The sequence below is a fragment of the Setaria italica genome, chromosome I, assembly GCF_000263155.2.
Source record: "Setaria italica strain Yugu1 chromosome I, Setaria_italica_v2.0, whole genome shotgun sequence".
NCBI classification, from domain to species: domain Eukaryota; kingdom Viridiplantae; phylum Streptophyta; class Magnoliopsida; order Poales; family Poaceae; genus Setaria; species Setaria italica.
This window is the reverse complement of record NC_028450.1, coordinates 6,589,635-6,605,902: the sequence shown is the minus strand read 5'-3', so window position 1 is coordinate 6,605,902 and position 16,268 is coordinate 6,589,635. Positions and strand designations below refer to the sequence as shown.

The following is a 16,268-nucleotide window of genomic DNA, read 5'->3' as shown; positions in this document are numbered from 1 at the left end:
AGCAGGGAAACGAGCCCATCTCGGAAGGGAGACTATAAACATGCAGGAATTAGTTCGAAGACATATACAAACACTTTGTTTTAGTGCAGAATTAATGAGGTATTTGACTTTAGCATTTTGAACACTTTCATACTCCAAATAACCAGGATCGCAAAAAAAAAACTCCAAATAACCAGAATTAAACAAACATTTCAGTTTAGTAATTTCAACAATTTCATGTCTTGTTGAAGTTCTATGTCACTTTGATTTTTTTTATTGAACTAGCATTAAGCAAATCTTCATCGTATTGAATCTAAGGCTGGACACTATATATATTTCCCAATATACTAGTAGATGCAAAAAAAAATCCTATATTTATTTACCAAGCCAATCAAGTGCTTCATCCACCAATAGCCAACTTATTTGTATTATGCATAATATTTAGCTTGTCACGCTGCATTTGTTGCATTTCTTCAGCATGACCCAACCATTTATTTAATATTTGTTTTTCTTTTTTGCTGAAACTGGTTGCAATAGAGAGAAAATTGTGTCTAGCGGCTGTAGAGCAGCTTACATTTCTTTCTCCTGTTATGCATTGAGAAAAGCTAAAACCTACAGCAACCGTTGGATGAAGAATGGGTGGCATCCAAGAGGGGGAAGTCACTTGTGACTTTGCTTCAGCAAGTTAGAGAATCCACGCCGCTTGCCATACTGTTCAAATCCTGGACCTTTGCTGTTCTTGCCATTTAATTTGATACGAACACACAAGGTCCCATCAGGCATCAGCTGCTCCTTTGCGCCTTGCGGGGTTCCTGGAGCTCGTGGGGTCAGCCTGAGCGTAAGGTGCTCTTCGTTAAACTGTGTATAACAAACTCTTTCTTTTCTCCTTTAGCACAAAGATGCACTTCTCTCTTGCGTCTTATGGAAAAAATACTTCACCCTCTACGATTTTAATCATCGTCATACTCACTCTATGATTCTAATCACCATACTCACAGTTTCAAAAAAATATCATCGTACTCATATAAACACTCAATTGGACCATAATTACTGTTATTATTATTACCATTGCACTGACAGGGTTCACAAACCTACTAGCTCAATCACACCAGGTTCGTCATGTCCAACCAATCAGGCTGCTATATCTTAGACGCACAACTGAATTACCCAGATACACTGCTACATACATATGTATATCTTTTCAGATGCCAACACTGATATGTATGAGCTCTCTGAAGAACACCCAGACTCCTCTTCCGCCATGCATGATAGTCTTCTCCTTCCCCATGGACAGTTCATCTGCAACAAAGAAAGAATTAACTACAGATTTATAGGATAAAAGCAGAAAGAAAGAAAAAACTATCTTGCCAGGTAGTATGAATTGATGCTTCATGATGTAAAAATACACACCTGATTGATCAGATGTGTGCATGGCGGTGCTGGGCTGACGGCTTACCACAGCTGCAGGCCGTGGCCATGGAGGCCGCCGCACGCCGGGTCCTGCTGCAGGTTGGGCTGCGCCGGCTGCAGCCGGAACCCGACGTCGGGGTGCAGCTGCGGCGCCGTGCTCGACGACTCGCCGCCGTAGTAGCAGCCGGGGTGCGGCGCCCCGAACGCCGGCGGCGGCAGCATCGCCAGCGGCGCCATCTCCCCCAGCTTCACCTCGGCGCCCAGCGCCGCCTGCTGGTTCTCGTGGATCTGAAACAACACCATCACATCCACGATCATGCATGAGCAGCAGAACAACACAACATATATACAATTAAGCTTGAAGAACAGAAGGAAGAACATTTCTGGATCACGTACCATTCGGTACAGGAAGGTGTTCTGGTCTTCCAAGATGTGCTCCTGACCATTGATAGACCAAATTGCATTCAGAACAGACAGATATCACTCATATGATCATGCGTATACGCCTGTTGTTGGATTGTGGATTACCTTGCGACGCAGGTTGTCAAGCTGTTGGTTCAGGAGCTGATGCTGCAAGAGTCGTATAAGGATTCAGACAATGATCAGTTCTATTCAGGTGGTAGTATTTACGACTGTGATAGAATAGAACTAGTGCCAAGACAAGAATCGCAACCAGCAATACCTTTCTTGCGCGAACTTTGTTGACGGCGTACTCAAGCTGCTGCTCGAGGTCGTTGATGTCGTCGAGGGTGAGGGAGGAGAGGTCGTCGCCGCTGTACCTCCTGATGCCCGTCTCCAGCTTGTCCATCTCGTTCTTCATCTGCGTCATCTCCACAAATACTTGCTGCACAAACTCGGACTGGTCATACAGCGTGCATGTATAAATTATAAGCAGTTAAATTACTAGTAGTTCTTAATTTGTTTGGTGTTCAAGCTACCTGATCCTGGTTCATCTCCTCAAAGTGGGTGTTGGTAGCGTGCTGATACTGCTCAATCAGCTCCTTCAAGCTGATAAATTGAATTTAACTTTGTCAAACATCGTCGTAACAAACATATATGTATGCATGTCAGAAAGTCTGTAATTTAGTTATCTGGATGCGATTTACAGATGCACTCATCATAGCTAAGCATCGGTGGCTAATGATGAATCTCAGTAAGAAAATTACTCGATGGAATTTATCATCTCTGGAATTTTGTTTGATTAATTTAACTGCTAGCATCAACATGGATCTGGAATTTCAGGTTTTGCACGGATTATAAGATCTTAGGTTCATAGGCTACTTAAAAGTTAAAATACACGCTAAACCAAGAAATCAGAGTACACACATTCTAATCTGCCGTCTCAGTGCTTATATGATTAACTTGCTTAATAAACCACTTCACTTTTGCATCATGAGAGCTGATGAGGAAACAAAGGTAGCTAATATATTTTTCCTAGATTGATACTTGAGAACATAGGATCATGCAAATTTCTCGCATAATAGACGCTTTATGTACACCATGTAAGATCAATCAATAATTCCCAAATTCTCAGTTAGAAGAAGCATAACTTCCTAATTCTTGTAGTGAAAATAAGTGTGCAATTAGCTAGTTCTCAACAAATTACAAAGAGCAGAAGGGGGATATGTGATGCCTATTTTGACCATGAACTCTTTGCAATTCAGCAAACAATAAAAAAACAATCAAGGGATATACTCCATTATTCTGTACATACAGATCGCTGGGAGAATCAAAGAAAAGGGGGAATTCGTTCATGAGATCTGCGCATATATGGATCATCATTGATCTGAAATTCTTGAGCCAGGAAATTAAAAACCAAGGGAATATCTGAAAGGACAGTGACTGATTGTACTTGTGCAAAGCCCTAAACACAAGGCAGAAAAATCCTGAAGAAATGAACTGTGTTTGAGAAACAAGAGACCAATCGATCGGCGGCTCGGGATGTGGATCTAACCTGCAGGCAGGGCTGCAGTACTCGAACATCTTGCCGGTGCTGGAGAAGATGACGACGCCGACGCGCGCGTCGCACAGCACGGCGAGCTCGTTGGCCTTCTTGAGCAGCCCGCCCCGGCGCTTGGAGAAGGTGACCTGCCGGTTCGTAGAGTTCTCGATCCTCTTGATCTCGATCTTCCCGCGACCCATGGCACCCGGCCGGCTACGATTGATCCAAGCAGCACGTCGATCTCTCGCTAGAGCTATCTGCCAGGGAGATCAGGATGCAAAGCGCTTTTTGCCTGCATGAGGAAGCAGAAAACAAAGGGGTTAACGCAGTAATGGACGAACACGAATTGAAAATCTTGTTTGGAGTAAGTAGCATGAGGCATATGCATGAGCTCAAAATGAACCTATTAGCAGTCACACAAAGAAAACCTAACACATAAAAGGGGGCGCAATCAGAAGTAGAAATTTTATCTAGTTTCATTGCGAAGGATGAAGAACTAGAAAAGGCTACATTTTTCTTGAAATAATCGGAGAGGAGTAGATGGAGGGAGCTAGGGAGGGAGAGAGAGGACTAAGAGCTATGGGGGTGCATACCTTGTAGAGGTGCTTGCTTGAAAGGCAAAGGCTGGAGGGGCAGAAGGAGAGACATTTATAGAAGGAGAGCAAGGTGCATAGGGGTGGCCGCGGGCAGCCTCTCGAGTTACCCTTCTGCCACAGGAAATGCCACTCGTCAGCAGTGACCTATCTTTGACTGTGATGGATACATGCTAATTTTTTTACTAATGTGCTTTTTATTTTTGCTTGCTGCAGATTGGCCATCTGCTATGTATATGTGGTTAGTATTGATATTTCCAAGCTTTAGTTTGGCACAAATTTACCAAGTACATAAAGAGTCTACAGATTAAATTGAATATATATTTTATCTCAGAGAAGTTACCAAGGCAAGCATTTTTATTAAAAAGGAACAGGAGTTTTACATAACGCACCGCGATCTCGCACCAAAGTGCGGAAAAAGTTACAGCGTAAGGAAAAAGAAGAAACGGCCTACAACTAGCACAACAAAAACTAGCCGTTTGGAGAGGTTAAAAACGACAAGCCAACCATGCTCGCCATCGCGACAATCCAGCACTGCACCTCCTCAATGACGTCATTGATCACGCTTGAAATCACCTCTACCTTACCTTTGAACACCTTATCAGTTTGTTTTGCAACCACAACGTAAAAAAACGTGGCCGGTGGGGGAAGACTGTCCCCACGGTTTTTCATTAAGAGGAAGCAGGAAGTGTAATCGGCTTTCGGCCGCGAAAAAACCCTCCAAACCCTGGTCGCGCTAGAAGGGGGATTTTATTAGTGCGACACACCGGGTTCGAGCTTGGGCAGGTGGCGCCCACGATGGGAGCACCCGTCCGCTTGCAACCACAACTTCACCAAACTATATGAGCATAGATGGGTGTCAAAAACCTTTTCAGGAATTTGCTTTTACCACTGCGGTGTAAACTCTTTTCCCCCAAAGATTGAGATTGTTCGATTAGTCATCATATCTTAAAGCAGGCAAGCATAAATGATTCACGATGAAATTCCATCGCTAGAATATTTTGAGTTATTATTAGTATAACGCATAACCATAAGGCAATCTATCAAACGTTAGTGAGGGATTAGAAACACTAAGTATATCTCATGTGTGTTTACATACAGGGGCCTGATTACCTGAGACTGAGAGCCACTCAAACGAGTCAAAGCGAGTGAGAGAAACACCCAAAATCATGAGCACGACCGGTCCACGCATATATGATACATGCATACGCTTCTTTCACATCTCTGCATATACCATGATGCGTTCCTGCACAGATGCACGAGCCCTGTGACGCACACCCGATCTTCAGATCGAACAGGCTCGTTTATTCTTCAGATCATCAGACACAGGCTACCCGCTCATGGTTCATATGCATGGGAGTGCTGCAATGCAGGCTCTGCACTTCACAGCACAATTAATCATGCGTCCTCTCGTTGCGGCTTGTGCAGTGAGGGCCTGTGCGAGGAGGCGTGTGATCTGATGAGCATGAGCTCTCTCGCGCGCGGCAAGCACCGATCTGCATGGCCGCACAAGGCACCATGGAAAGCAACGTCGAGGTGAGCTCAGTGTCCTCTCAGTGTACGCGGAGTTGTAACCGCCCTCTGACGGCGTGGCCCCGCCCGGTCCCCTCCGTCATTGCGGATCTGGGCAGGTTCTCGCGGAGGCCACGAGGGGGACGCCTCCCGCTTATGGCAGGTGACGACCCGGGAAACCCTAGCTAGCTGCTGCTAGCGCACATTGAATCGCAGTGGCTGGGTTGCTTGCTTGCTTGACTTGATGGGGACTGCATGATGCCACCTGCTTGCTCAGATGGGATGGGGGTGGTGATGGGGTTGGCCTGCACTACTCCCGTTTTGGCAAGCAGGAAATTTCCTATTGAGCTCCTTTTCAAAAAAAAAATCCTCTTGAATTTGGCAGGAATTTTTTTATGAGATTCCTTTTTTTTTTCCTTCAAGAATCATTTGATGAGCGATGCTCAATTGCCCATATGATGGATTGGCTAGGGTTCATATCTGCGCATGCGTGTCAAGTTCTGAGAGGTTTAGTGTTTTACGTGGATTTGACTTTATGTTAGCTAAAATCTTGGCTCGATGCAGGGAGTATTTTGCATCATGCATGATGTGATATGATTCTTTTTATTGCGAGGGAATAATGTACGTACTTCAGTGTTCCTTTTTGTCGGTGCATCTTAAATTCCTTCAGATATGTATTCCTGAGGTATATCCATTTGTTTCTCCACAAAAGAAAAAAATGACTATATGTGATCCATTTGTTTGAATTTATTGTATGTCTTCTAGTCCATGTGCAGGAGAGAACACTTTCCACATTTTGAGAAGCCAACTGATAAGTGTTAAATCCTTTTTCATAGACTAATCAATTCAGTCCTATTGAAGAAAAAGAAATTGCCAACTAGTTATCCTGACATTACCATTGCGGGACATCATGTCTCAATTGGCAATGCTAAAGTAAATTTTTGGAAGAAACATTAATGAACTTTCATAAGTGGCTATTCATGTTCATGTTTGAAGTGTTTACAGTGCCATTTCTGAGCACATACATATGTGCACACAGAGAGCAAGCATGTGAGCAAAAGCACAAAACTTGGGTTCATCAGAACTGTGTAAACATGCTAGTTGGTTTTTAGAAAAATCTTTCATTAACCAAAAGTAAATAATTGTACTAGTACGGTTGTCCGTTCTTATTACCCACGTATGATTGGCCACCTGCTAGTTTCACACCCAAACCAAAAAAAAAAATGAAAACTAGCTCATGGCTGTCTGCATGTAGTGCATAGATAGAAAGGGGATATGGCTTCCATTTGTGCTGTGATGATAGTGAAAAGAAACTGCCATCTTTATATAGATGACGCATGAAAATGGTAGAACAGACCATAGAGTTGAAATGTTCGCCAACTTCAGCTTTCTTCAGTTGATCATGACAAGTACGTCAATATTCTTTCTCCTATCTGGCTACTTATGGTAAAAATTCAGAGGGTGAAAGGTGTAAAAGTTAACCCAAAAGCACTAGTTGATATATACAGTTCAGATCAATTATGAAGAAAATTCGCTTCTATTTTGCACGCTAGTCCATCCAGATGATGGTTTTTTCATCAAATAATCTGGATTGACCATGCGCAATAATGTGTTGTTCACTACAAAAAGAACAAAAATATAAATCAGATTTATAATACAGGATAGGTGGTACAAGAATAATGCAGGATTTTAGAATTTGATCATGAACACCTGAAGACAGTAAGATTAACCTACTGATCGAGATGAGCTTTCAGTTGTGCTTAGGCGGACATACATATGTACGGAGGATGGATTACTCAAAACAAAATGTATGTGGACACCATTGGATACCATTTGCCATCCTGCAGTGCAAAATGAAATGGGGCCACAAATAGGAAGGTTATTATGCTGGTCTGGTGAGGAGTACAAGACGTAAAAGCATATATGACATACATGTATACGTAACTTAGCTGCGAAGTACTCCTTTTCTTTAATTACATGATGTTGTTCAAGACAAAATCATTAGTTTATATATTAAAAATGGAGGAGTAATCTTCAAATATATCAACTCTAGTATTTGTTGAAGGCGGATTTGTGATATAATAAATTAAACAAATTATTAAAAATATGATGTAGTTGTAAAAAATGGAGTCTAACTCGTGGGTCCACAATATGATGCATCAGACAAACTTTCCTAGAAAAAAGTATCATCTGACAAATGACAAAAAAACATCTCCACTAAAACGCATACTAAAAACCAGCTTTGTTTAAGATGAAACAGATTAACACATGAGTACATACTTTCGTAATGCTATTTTTTGGGCTCAAGGTGGGTTTTCCCTTGACGCATAGGATTAGTTCCGAATTCTCTTGGGTGCACACACGTGCGTGTTCAGTGGTACTGTGCTTTTCCCGCGTGCTGGAGGTATAGACGTCTCAATCTCTTCCATAAGCATGTGTATGGACGCGCACGCGCGCGTGTGTGGAGTGCGTAGGTCGTGTGCCTCCTTATTGTACCCTCTAAAAAAGTGAAGTTTCCATTTATCTACAGTAAAACATTTAAAGTTTTAGGTCTTAGCAATTGATTTAACATAGAGAGTTAAGCCATGGGAACCAACCCGATCAGCCACCACCCCATCACCAGAAAATTACATAACGAACAGGACCCCAGGGCAGTATGGCAAAGTAGGATGCTGTGCTCGACATACCTATTTCTCTACGAGTGCTACCCTTCCCCACTCCATGATTTCATCGGAGCCCGAAGCTGCCAAGGTTTTTTTTTTTCTTTTTAGGGTTGAAGCTGCCAGGCTGAGGGAAGAGACGGCAGAAAGAAAGTGGCGTCGGGCCGAACCGTTATTTGGGCTGTGAGAGAGCTTGTTTGGGCCAAGTCCAGTTATCGAGGAGCTACGAGCAAACATCGCTTTGGTTCCAGCCCGCCACCGTGACACAGTCGCAAACATTGCCGCAAACCCTCCTTGGACGCGTCGCCGCCGGCCGCCAACGGGGCGACGGCCGAAGACTGGAGCCGCGGTCCGCGGGGGCGGAGGCACGGAGCGGGCCGGGCCTCGGGCGAAGGCGGCGTGCGCAGCGCGGGAGGCGCCATGCGTGTGCGCACCAGGGGGCGGCGGGCGCACCGCGGAGAGCGCACGGAGGTGACCGGCATGGCAGTGGCAGGCGCCGCGAGCCCGCGATTGCGACAATGAAGAACGAAGACTGGAGATGGATTGGAAGGGGAAAAAGGCAACGGCAAAGGTCGAGATGAGAGGTACGTATTACAATTTTGCAATTTCTTTTTATAGTACATCGCCAGTTCGCTACACCTCAGGCAACGAACCAAAGGGAACATAAGTATTACACCGCGAAATCAGAATATACTCGTGATTTTGAGTCGAAGCCAGCCCAATAAAATCACTATTTGCGCGTGGCTGGTCCAGTCCTAGTAAACACATATGCATACATCAACACACCATTCGGTTTTCAGAACAGAGTACATAAGCGAGGCAGCTAGCTATACATAGGAAATACACATAGTAGAAGTAGCTATTATAATCACGACCATAAATGAAGCAGCATATAGTTCAGTGCCCGTTAGGCATGATGGTTGCATTGGATATTTGCCTGACTGGATCAAGTAGGAGGTAAGATTGGATATTTGCCTGACGGGATCAAGTAGGAGGCATGGAAATTAAGGGGAATGAACGGCACAATGCCATGTAGTCTTTCAGATGCCTATGCCTAAAAAAAAAATACCGTCTCAAGTTGAATATCGATGAGGACGACGCGAGGAAACTTGTTCCTTCACCGCCAAAGGTTTGTTTGGATGCTCCCCGAGTTGAGTCCTTATCTCAAGTATGTTGTCATCATGGAAACCCACAAGCCGAACTTCCTTGAGTCTGCGTATAGCGAGATCCTTTAGCCCAGAGAACTGCAGTGTGGACCCACTAGAGCAACGAGCCGTCAGCACCTCAAGATTTTCCATTGCTTTTGATCCAAAGGACACATGTAACGTGGAACTGCTGCAGGCAATATCGAGGATCTTAACATTCATATAACAGCGGGCCTCTACTTGATTCATCTCTACACGAAAATCAAGCCGCACATTGTCATCATCGTTAAGCAACTTGACATGGAGACGCAGAATGCATAGCTGTATTATCCTCCCAAGGACACCATGTATGTCAACTTTTGCTGATATGGTTATCTCCAAATCCAACTTTGTGAGCTTGTGAAGACCTCCAATCCATGCAGGCAGCCCTTGGACGAACCCAAACAGCGTAAGGCTCTGAAGGTTCTCTGGAGATAACTTGGTGTCATTCAAACGGTCATGATAATCCTTGCTCAGCCGCACTGAAAGGGATTCCAAATGAACATGGCATGAGATGGCAGAACAGAACTCATTGATATTTTTCTTGTTGACGCCGGACACTCCAAGCTTGCGTAATTGGGTGAGCTTCCTTAGTTCTTTCAGGATGGCCTTCCCTCCTGCATCACCGACGTTCACGACGCCAAGTGTGTGCAATGCTGTCAGTTTCTCAATCCCGGTAGCCACCTTAACACCTTCTACTTGTTGACGTCTTCTTAATTCAGACAATCTGGACGAACTGCTTGCTGTTTGTCGTTCCTCTGTCGGCATAACTGTTCCAGCGCGGAGATACTGCAGCTTCTTTAGCTTCGCGATGGTCACTGGCATGGTGACTATGGAGGTGTGTCTGACATCCAGAGTCTCGAGCTGCCTCAGAACACCCAGTGAGCTTGGCAGATTATGGATGTCTGTGCATTTCCGCAGGGAAAGGAACTTGAGGCGAGGCAGCAGCTTCACCATCTGCTCGAGGTCTTTATCTGTCACACCAGTCACATCCTCCAGATCAAGCACCCGAAGCACTTTCATACTTTCAGTTCCAGAGACGAAGAATGATCTCCACTCCCCAAACACTGTCATGGACCGTAGCCTCGAGAAGTTGATGTTCTTGAAGACAATCATGTCTCTGTCCCAGCTTCTGTCTATGACAAGGTGACGCCCTGTGCTTTGAGTGGTTAGGGGGCAACTGCCCTTCAGTTGAAGCACGAGCTTCTCTTCCATTGGCTGTGAGAAGATGTACTCACCAACGAAGTTGTTCACCTGGCAGAAAATCATTCTGTAATTGAGTACATCAATGGCTGAATGTGGTGGCTGTTGGATCATACTCAAATCAACGAGCTTGGAGAAGGACCACTCCGCTCTCTCCTCCAGAGAGCTAGATTCAGTGTCCATGCAGTAACCCTCTGCGATCCACCGCCTCACTAGACGCCTCCTTCGAATGGTTTGTTGCCGTGGGAAAATTGAGAGGTACAAAAGACATTGCTTGAGGTAATCTGGGCAGGTACGAATGAAGGAATCCATCCAACTGAATATTCCTCGGACACTGTCAGACAAATCTGGGTTGCTCTCCAGTTCTGGGATAAATCGGGCATTTAAATTTCTTGCGCTACTGAAAGCGGTAACTGTCTTTGTTGCCAAAACATCAACTATAGCAACTATTACTTTTGGGATTCCGCCACACTTTAAAATAAGTTCTTCTATCTCATCACAATATGCGCTACCAATCAAACCGGAGTATGGATTCCTCCGATGCACCTATATTTCAAGCAATATAAGAATTAATCATCGTTGGTATTGTGCAATTGAAATTTTAGTGTCTGAAACACAAAAAACGAAATGTGAACAGGAAACACACACACTTGATGAATGCATAATATTGAAAGGGCAATAGTTGATACCATTCAGTCTCATGCTAATTTTATCTATCCTTAGTGCAATTTTCTTTCTCAAGTTTTAAAAGCCAGAATTCTTAAAAGACATCCATCTCTCACTAGGTCACAGTACTGGATTAGTATAACAGAATTTAGACCAACACAATAATCATGGGTGAGATAGTAGTATGATGCAGTTTCGTATCCTTCATGAGTAAAAAGGAAAAGAATGGAACCCATGCATGATATGTTAAGTTTGCAGTGACATACAAGCAGCAATTTAGACAGAAATGAACATGGCAGAGAAAGCGTATCCTGCGAGTAAACCCACCTCTTTTTTGAAGACATCAATGGCAGCATCTCGTTCTAGACATTTGACGTTAAGAACGAGCTCTTCATTATCTGCACAACGCATGGCCATGCTCGCATCATTTGTAATGACGATGACAACATTTCGGGAGTTTTTATGTGCTAAGACAGGCCGTATCAAGTCCCATTCTTCGTCGGAGTGTAGGTCATCAACAACGACAAGGCACCGGTGTTCTTTCAGGATCGTACTGCACGTTCCAATGGGGTCTTCGGCTCCCGAGGCTTGAGAAGATTCTGAATGTAGGTCTGGCAGTAAACTCTGACAGAACTTCCTTAAATTGAAAGGTTGCGACACATGGAGCCAACTGTACTTGTCAAACAGTACGTCGCGTTTAGTCATCCGTTCATAGTACCAGTATTTCACAAGAGCTGATTTCCCAACGCCCGGTATCCCACACACAGACATCACTTGCCAACCTCCAAACCTTCCCTTGGTCACGAAGTTACCAAGTTGATTCCTCAGTGACTCACGTCCAACAAGGGAAAATTGCTCCAGCCATCCACGGGCAGCATCAATTCTAAGTGTGGGCATTCTGTGGAAGTGCTTAAGGCCACCTCCGTGTTTCATTTCATCCTCTCCGTCACCCTTGTATCTCCGTTCATCCTCATTGTACTGAGGAGCCTGTAAATAGGATGTAATTCAGGTTGTCAGGAGAGGGTTGAAAGAGAGTTTTTGTAAGAGAGGGATGTGGGAAGAAATTTTAGTAACGAGGAACAGATGTTAACAAAGTGACCATTTTGGTCACGTCAGTGAAACATCGACTGTTTTGCAATAACTCAAGTGACCATTTTGTGGCGTGGAGCAATCTATACCTTTGGACGAAGATATCTAGTACTACTATATCCTTTTACAGGGAGAACAATATGGTAGGCGTACAGACATGTATGCACATTCGTAGACAGAATTTATCCGAAACCAAGTCTTCACGGAGCATTCAGACTCTAAAACTAATGAACACAGAAACCAAGTCAAAGACTTGATGTCTTGCTGACTAGTCGTACATTGCCAAGATCACATGTTCGCTTCCACAAATTACTGTCAAAGAGAACTAAGGCTAATTCCAGTTTATTATATCATGGGCATCAAATAAGTTCGACATAAGATTTTTGGGTGACACGGCATGCATCTGAAGAGAAGCTTGTGCTCAGTATCCAAGACTAAAAAAATCATGTGATATGGGCGTTGGTTTAGCAAGGGATAGAAAGTAATTAGGCACGAGATAAACGAAAGTCGCCCTCTCGACGTGAGGCTTTGAGTTGATTAGGTTTAATTCTTGCTTGCTTTCCCTGATTGCCTTCCCCTCGTATATATATAGGGTTGGCACAATTACAATCTCGCAGGCTTACAACTCCTTTTCAACTCTATCTCTAACAACTGAATCCTAACAACTTATCTCTCCCAATCGTAATCCAAACAACTTCCTAAACAAATATCTAAACAAACCGACCAAACAGGACTCAGGAAGAACTCTGCTTCTTCTTGCGAGAGAACTTCCTGCCAAAGAATGCATCCATAACATCATGTGTGCTCTTTGATCCCATTATCATAGACACAACTCATGCAATAATTGACCGGGTTGGCCATACCTAGTGTAACCTTCATGCATATTAAATAGGATGATATACCATCATCTATGATGACATGACAAGATAATTATAGAGAAAGAGAGGGAATGGGTTTCATTAGGGTGAAGGTGAAACTGAGTATACATTGTTTCCAAGACAATGACAATAAGTGGGGCTAGAGAGTTTCATTTCATTCTATTGCGTCCAATAACATGCCTCACAATTAAATATTTTGGCTAGCCTATGAGATCGTGAAATGAAAACGATGCATTGGAACTTTGGGAGACCGTGTTTCACCACCTAAAATATCCTTATACGACATGGCACTATTGGAAAAAGTGCAATGAAACCCGGGGAATAGCCTAAACAACAACATCAAGATATTACTATACTTTGGGTGAGTTGTACCATATTTTCATTTGCATGATGTGGCAACCTTGAAAAATGTAGAATAATACAATGCACAGGAACTAGCTTAAGAGTACGTAACCTTTCTTTTTTTCCTAAAGTAACTTACCTCCTTGAAGAGAACACATGCCGAGTAGTGCTTCAGCTCCAACGCTCGGTATGAATCTGCGACGCACATGTTTGCAATTTCACATTGTTGCGTGCACATGATGACCAAGCTGTCATTGTTGCTATCCGGTAGGTACGTCCGGATGGCATCCCACTGTCCCATGGTGGACACATTTTCCAGGACGACTAGGTACCTCTTCTCATTTGCTTGCTTCATGAAATTATTGATGAGCCCGGCTTGCGTCGTTGCTGCCTCCTCCATACTCGCCAGTTCACCTACGTCTGCAGCGTCTCCATTTTGCAGGCAAGAGCTTGTGTAGAACTGAGCCATCAAGCTCCGTAGGACCTCATGGGGACTGAAAGGATGTGTCAGCTTAAACCAGCCACGGCATGGAAAGATTTGGCAGATATCCGGAGCTTGGTAGGCCTTCCTGACGATCGACATGAAACCAAGATCATCACCCGTCCCCCAGACCCAGATCACTCGAAGAGCATTATTATTGCCTTCATTTGTGATTAACTGGGTGAGAACACCAAAGTCTTGATGCATTTTTGCATTGGCCTTCATTTCAGTAAGCATGTCAAGGGATGATGTTTCACCCATGACAGCACTGGGCACCAGCTGCTGCTGTGTGATGGGCTTGAAGCCTGATTCACCGATAAGGTTGTAGCAAGTGTTCCTGTTGCTCACAGCCTCAACCCTTGCCTTGAGCTGCTTCAACTCGGCCACCGCCTCATCCAGGGGCCGAGCCATGCAAGGCAGGAGCCAGCGGTGCCACCAGTCGGGCTTGGTGTCCAGATGGGCGACAAACTCCATGCCATCCTCAACGTCGTAGGCCAGGTCACGGACTTGCCCCACCCAGGTTTTCACCACCTTGTTCTTGGCGCGCCTCTCGTCCACAACTTCCAGTAAGGACTGCACCATCTGGAACTCCTCGTTAATGAACGCCAGGTCACTCTGCGCAACCTGCCGCAGCTTCTTCTCCGTTTCGATCGCCGACTGAACCTTGGCCAGCGTCCCCTTCACCACCGATCTGGCAGCCCCAAGTGCGAGGTCCGCCATTGCTCTCTCAGTCTCTCCCTTGATCTCTCAGTAACTGACGGAGAGCTGGAGCTGATGCCTGATGGTAATGACTAGACTTTATCTCACCACCAACCGCGGTGAATTTTATAATGTTGGATCTCTCGCGAATCCCAATGGTGCTTTTACTTACAATTCCGGGATGCACAGCTAGCTTGGAGATTACTGTATTAATTAAACAAGATTAGTCACATCTACGAGATATTCGTTCGTAGAGCTAATTAACAAATTGACTTGCTGTAGACTCGCAGAATTACTCTCTTTAACTAAGTAGGCGATAAATTAACTAGTCCTATGAAAGCTGGTGCCTCTTGGATGGACTATCGAGATCTGCGCGGGCACAAATAATCAAGTACTGTAGACCTATTTCAAAATTAAAATAAAGAAAGAAGTACTTATCTCTGAAAAAAAAGAAAGAAATACTTATTAATAAATAATCCAGCAAGCTATTTGATGAGACGGTCGTTGGAGTTGAGACTTTTACGTATCCTGCGCGTAGGAACTGCAATTTTTGAGTTTTTTTAGAAAGCTACTGCTGACTTTTTATTTAAAAAACTAACATTACCTTTTAGAAGATGCACTAAAGTTTCCAACTTTCCGTGAGCTGCACACGGCAGTGACGAGATGGAGCAAGGAAGGCGGAACGGCCGGTGGACGCCGCATGAATCTCTAAAACGGAAATCAGTAAGGCCGAACCGTCATTTTGGGCTGTGCTGTGAGAGTTGCACTGGTGTTTGTTGATGGGCCAAGTCCCAATTATCGTGGAGCTATATATGAGCCCATGACCACTTCCATCCAGTCCAGTCCGCCACCGTGACAGAATCGCAATTCGCAAACATCACCCGCAAACACTTTTGGACGCGTGGCCAAAGGGGCCGGCGACGGGTGAAGGCCGAAGACTGGAGCCGCGATCCGCGGAGGCGGCGGCACCAGCACCGAACGGTCGCACCGGCACCTGCTTCGCGCGGCTCGAGCTCGCCGGTTCCGCACACCGGCACAAGCATGTGGCCCTGATGAACTCGCCAGTGTCTCGCGCCGGGACGACGCGACGCGATTGAGGCGGCTGGCGGCGGCCGCTTCGCGCGGCTGGAACTCGATCGGAGGGTGCAGCGCGCCGGGACCAGGCCGTCCACTCCGAGTCCGAGGCGATCGTCGTGGAGGCCACCTGGAAGGCTGACCACCCGGCGACGTCCATGGAGAAGCCAGCCCGGCTGGAGAGACCCTCCCGCTTGTCACACAGCGCGCCGGCGCCGTGATTGTCGACAACTCGACATGGAGTAGCAGGAGGCACCAGACCAATGTACTCCAAATTTTAAAAAATGTTTCAACTCAGTTTATGTGCAATTAAATACTCCCTGACTTTTCTAATTACACAGTTTTTGCTATATATATCTAGGTGCATATTAAAAGCTATGCGTCTAGAAAAAACAAAACGAATAGTAATTTAGGACGAAGGAAGTAGATGGGTAGGTGATCCCTGTTCTTAATTTCTGTTAGCCAAGTTTCCTTTCCCAATCTACTTCCTGCAAACTGTTATGCTACTTTCAGTCAGGTACATATCACGTGTCCAATTCTCCTGTAAATACTGAGT

General features: G+C 44.8%; 2 protein-coding genes across 2 annotated transcripts; both read right to left on the bottom strand.

The window, feature by feature from the left end:
- Positions 1–1,024: 1,024 nt before the first annotated feature.
- On the bottom strand, positions 1,025–3,625 carry LOC101755574 (MADS-box protein ZMM17). Its single transcript, XM_022823692.1, has 7 exons — positions 3,344–3,625; positions 2,328–2,397; positions 2,072–2,233; positions 1,918–1,959; positions 1,786–1,827; positions 1,390–1,677; positions 1,025–1,278 (listed from the first exon to the last, which is right to left on the bottom strand). Exons 1-6 carry the CDS (start codon positions 3,529–3,531, stop codon positions 1,432–1,434), a joined length of 750 nt encoding a protein of 249 aa, XP_022679427.1. The 5' UTR covers positions 3,532–3,625; the 3' UTR covers positions 1,025–1,278; positions 1,390–1,431.
- A 5,544-nt stretch (positions 3,626–9,169) lies between these two features.
- LOC101753988 lies at positions 9,170–14,659 on the bottom strand. The gene is made up of 4 exons (XM_022827890.1): positions 13,598–14,659; positions 11,932–12,136; positions 11,477–11,547; positions 9,170–10,534 (listed from the first exon to the last, which is right to left on the bottom strand). Exons 1-4 carry the CDS (start codon positions 14,657–14,659, stop codon positions 9,170–9,172), a joined length of 2,703 nt encoding a protein of 900 aa, XP_022683625.1.
- Positions 14,660–16,268: the final 1,609 nt, after the last annotated feature.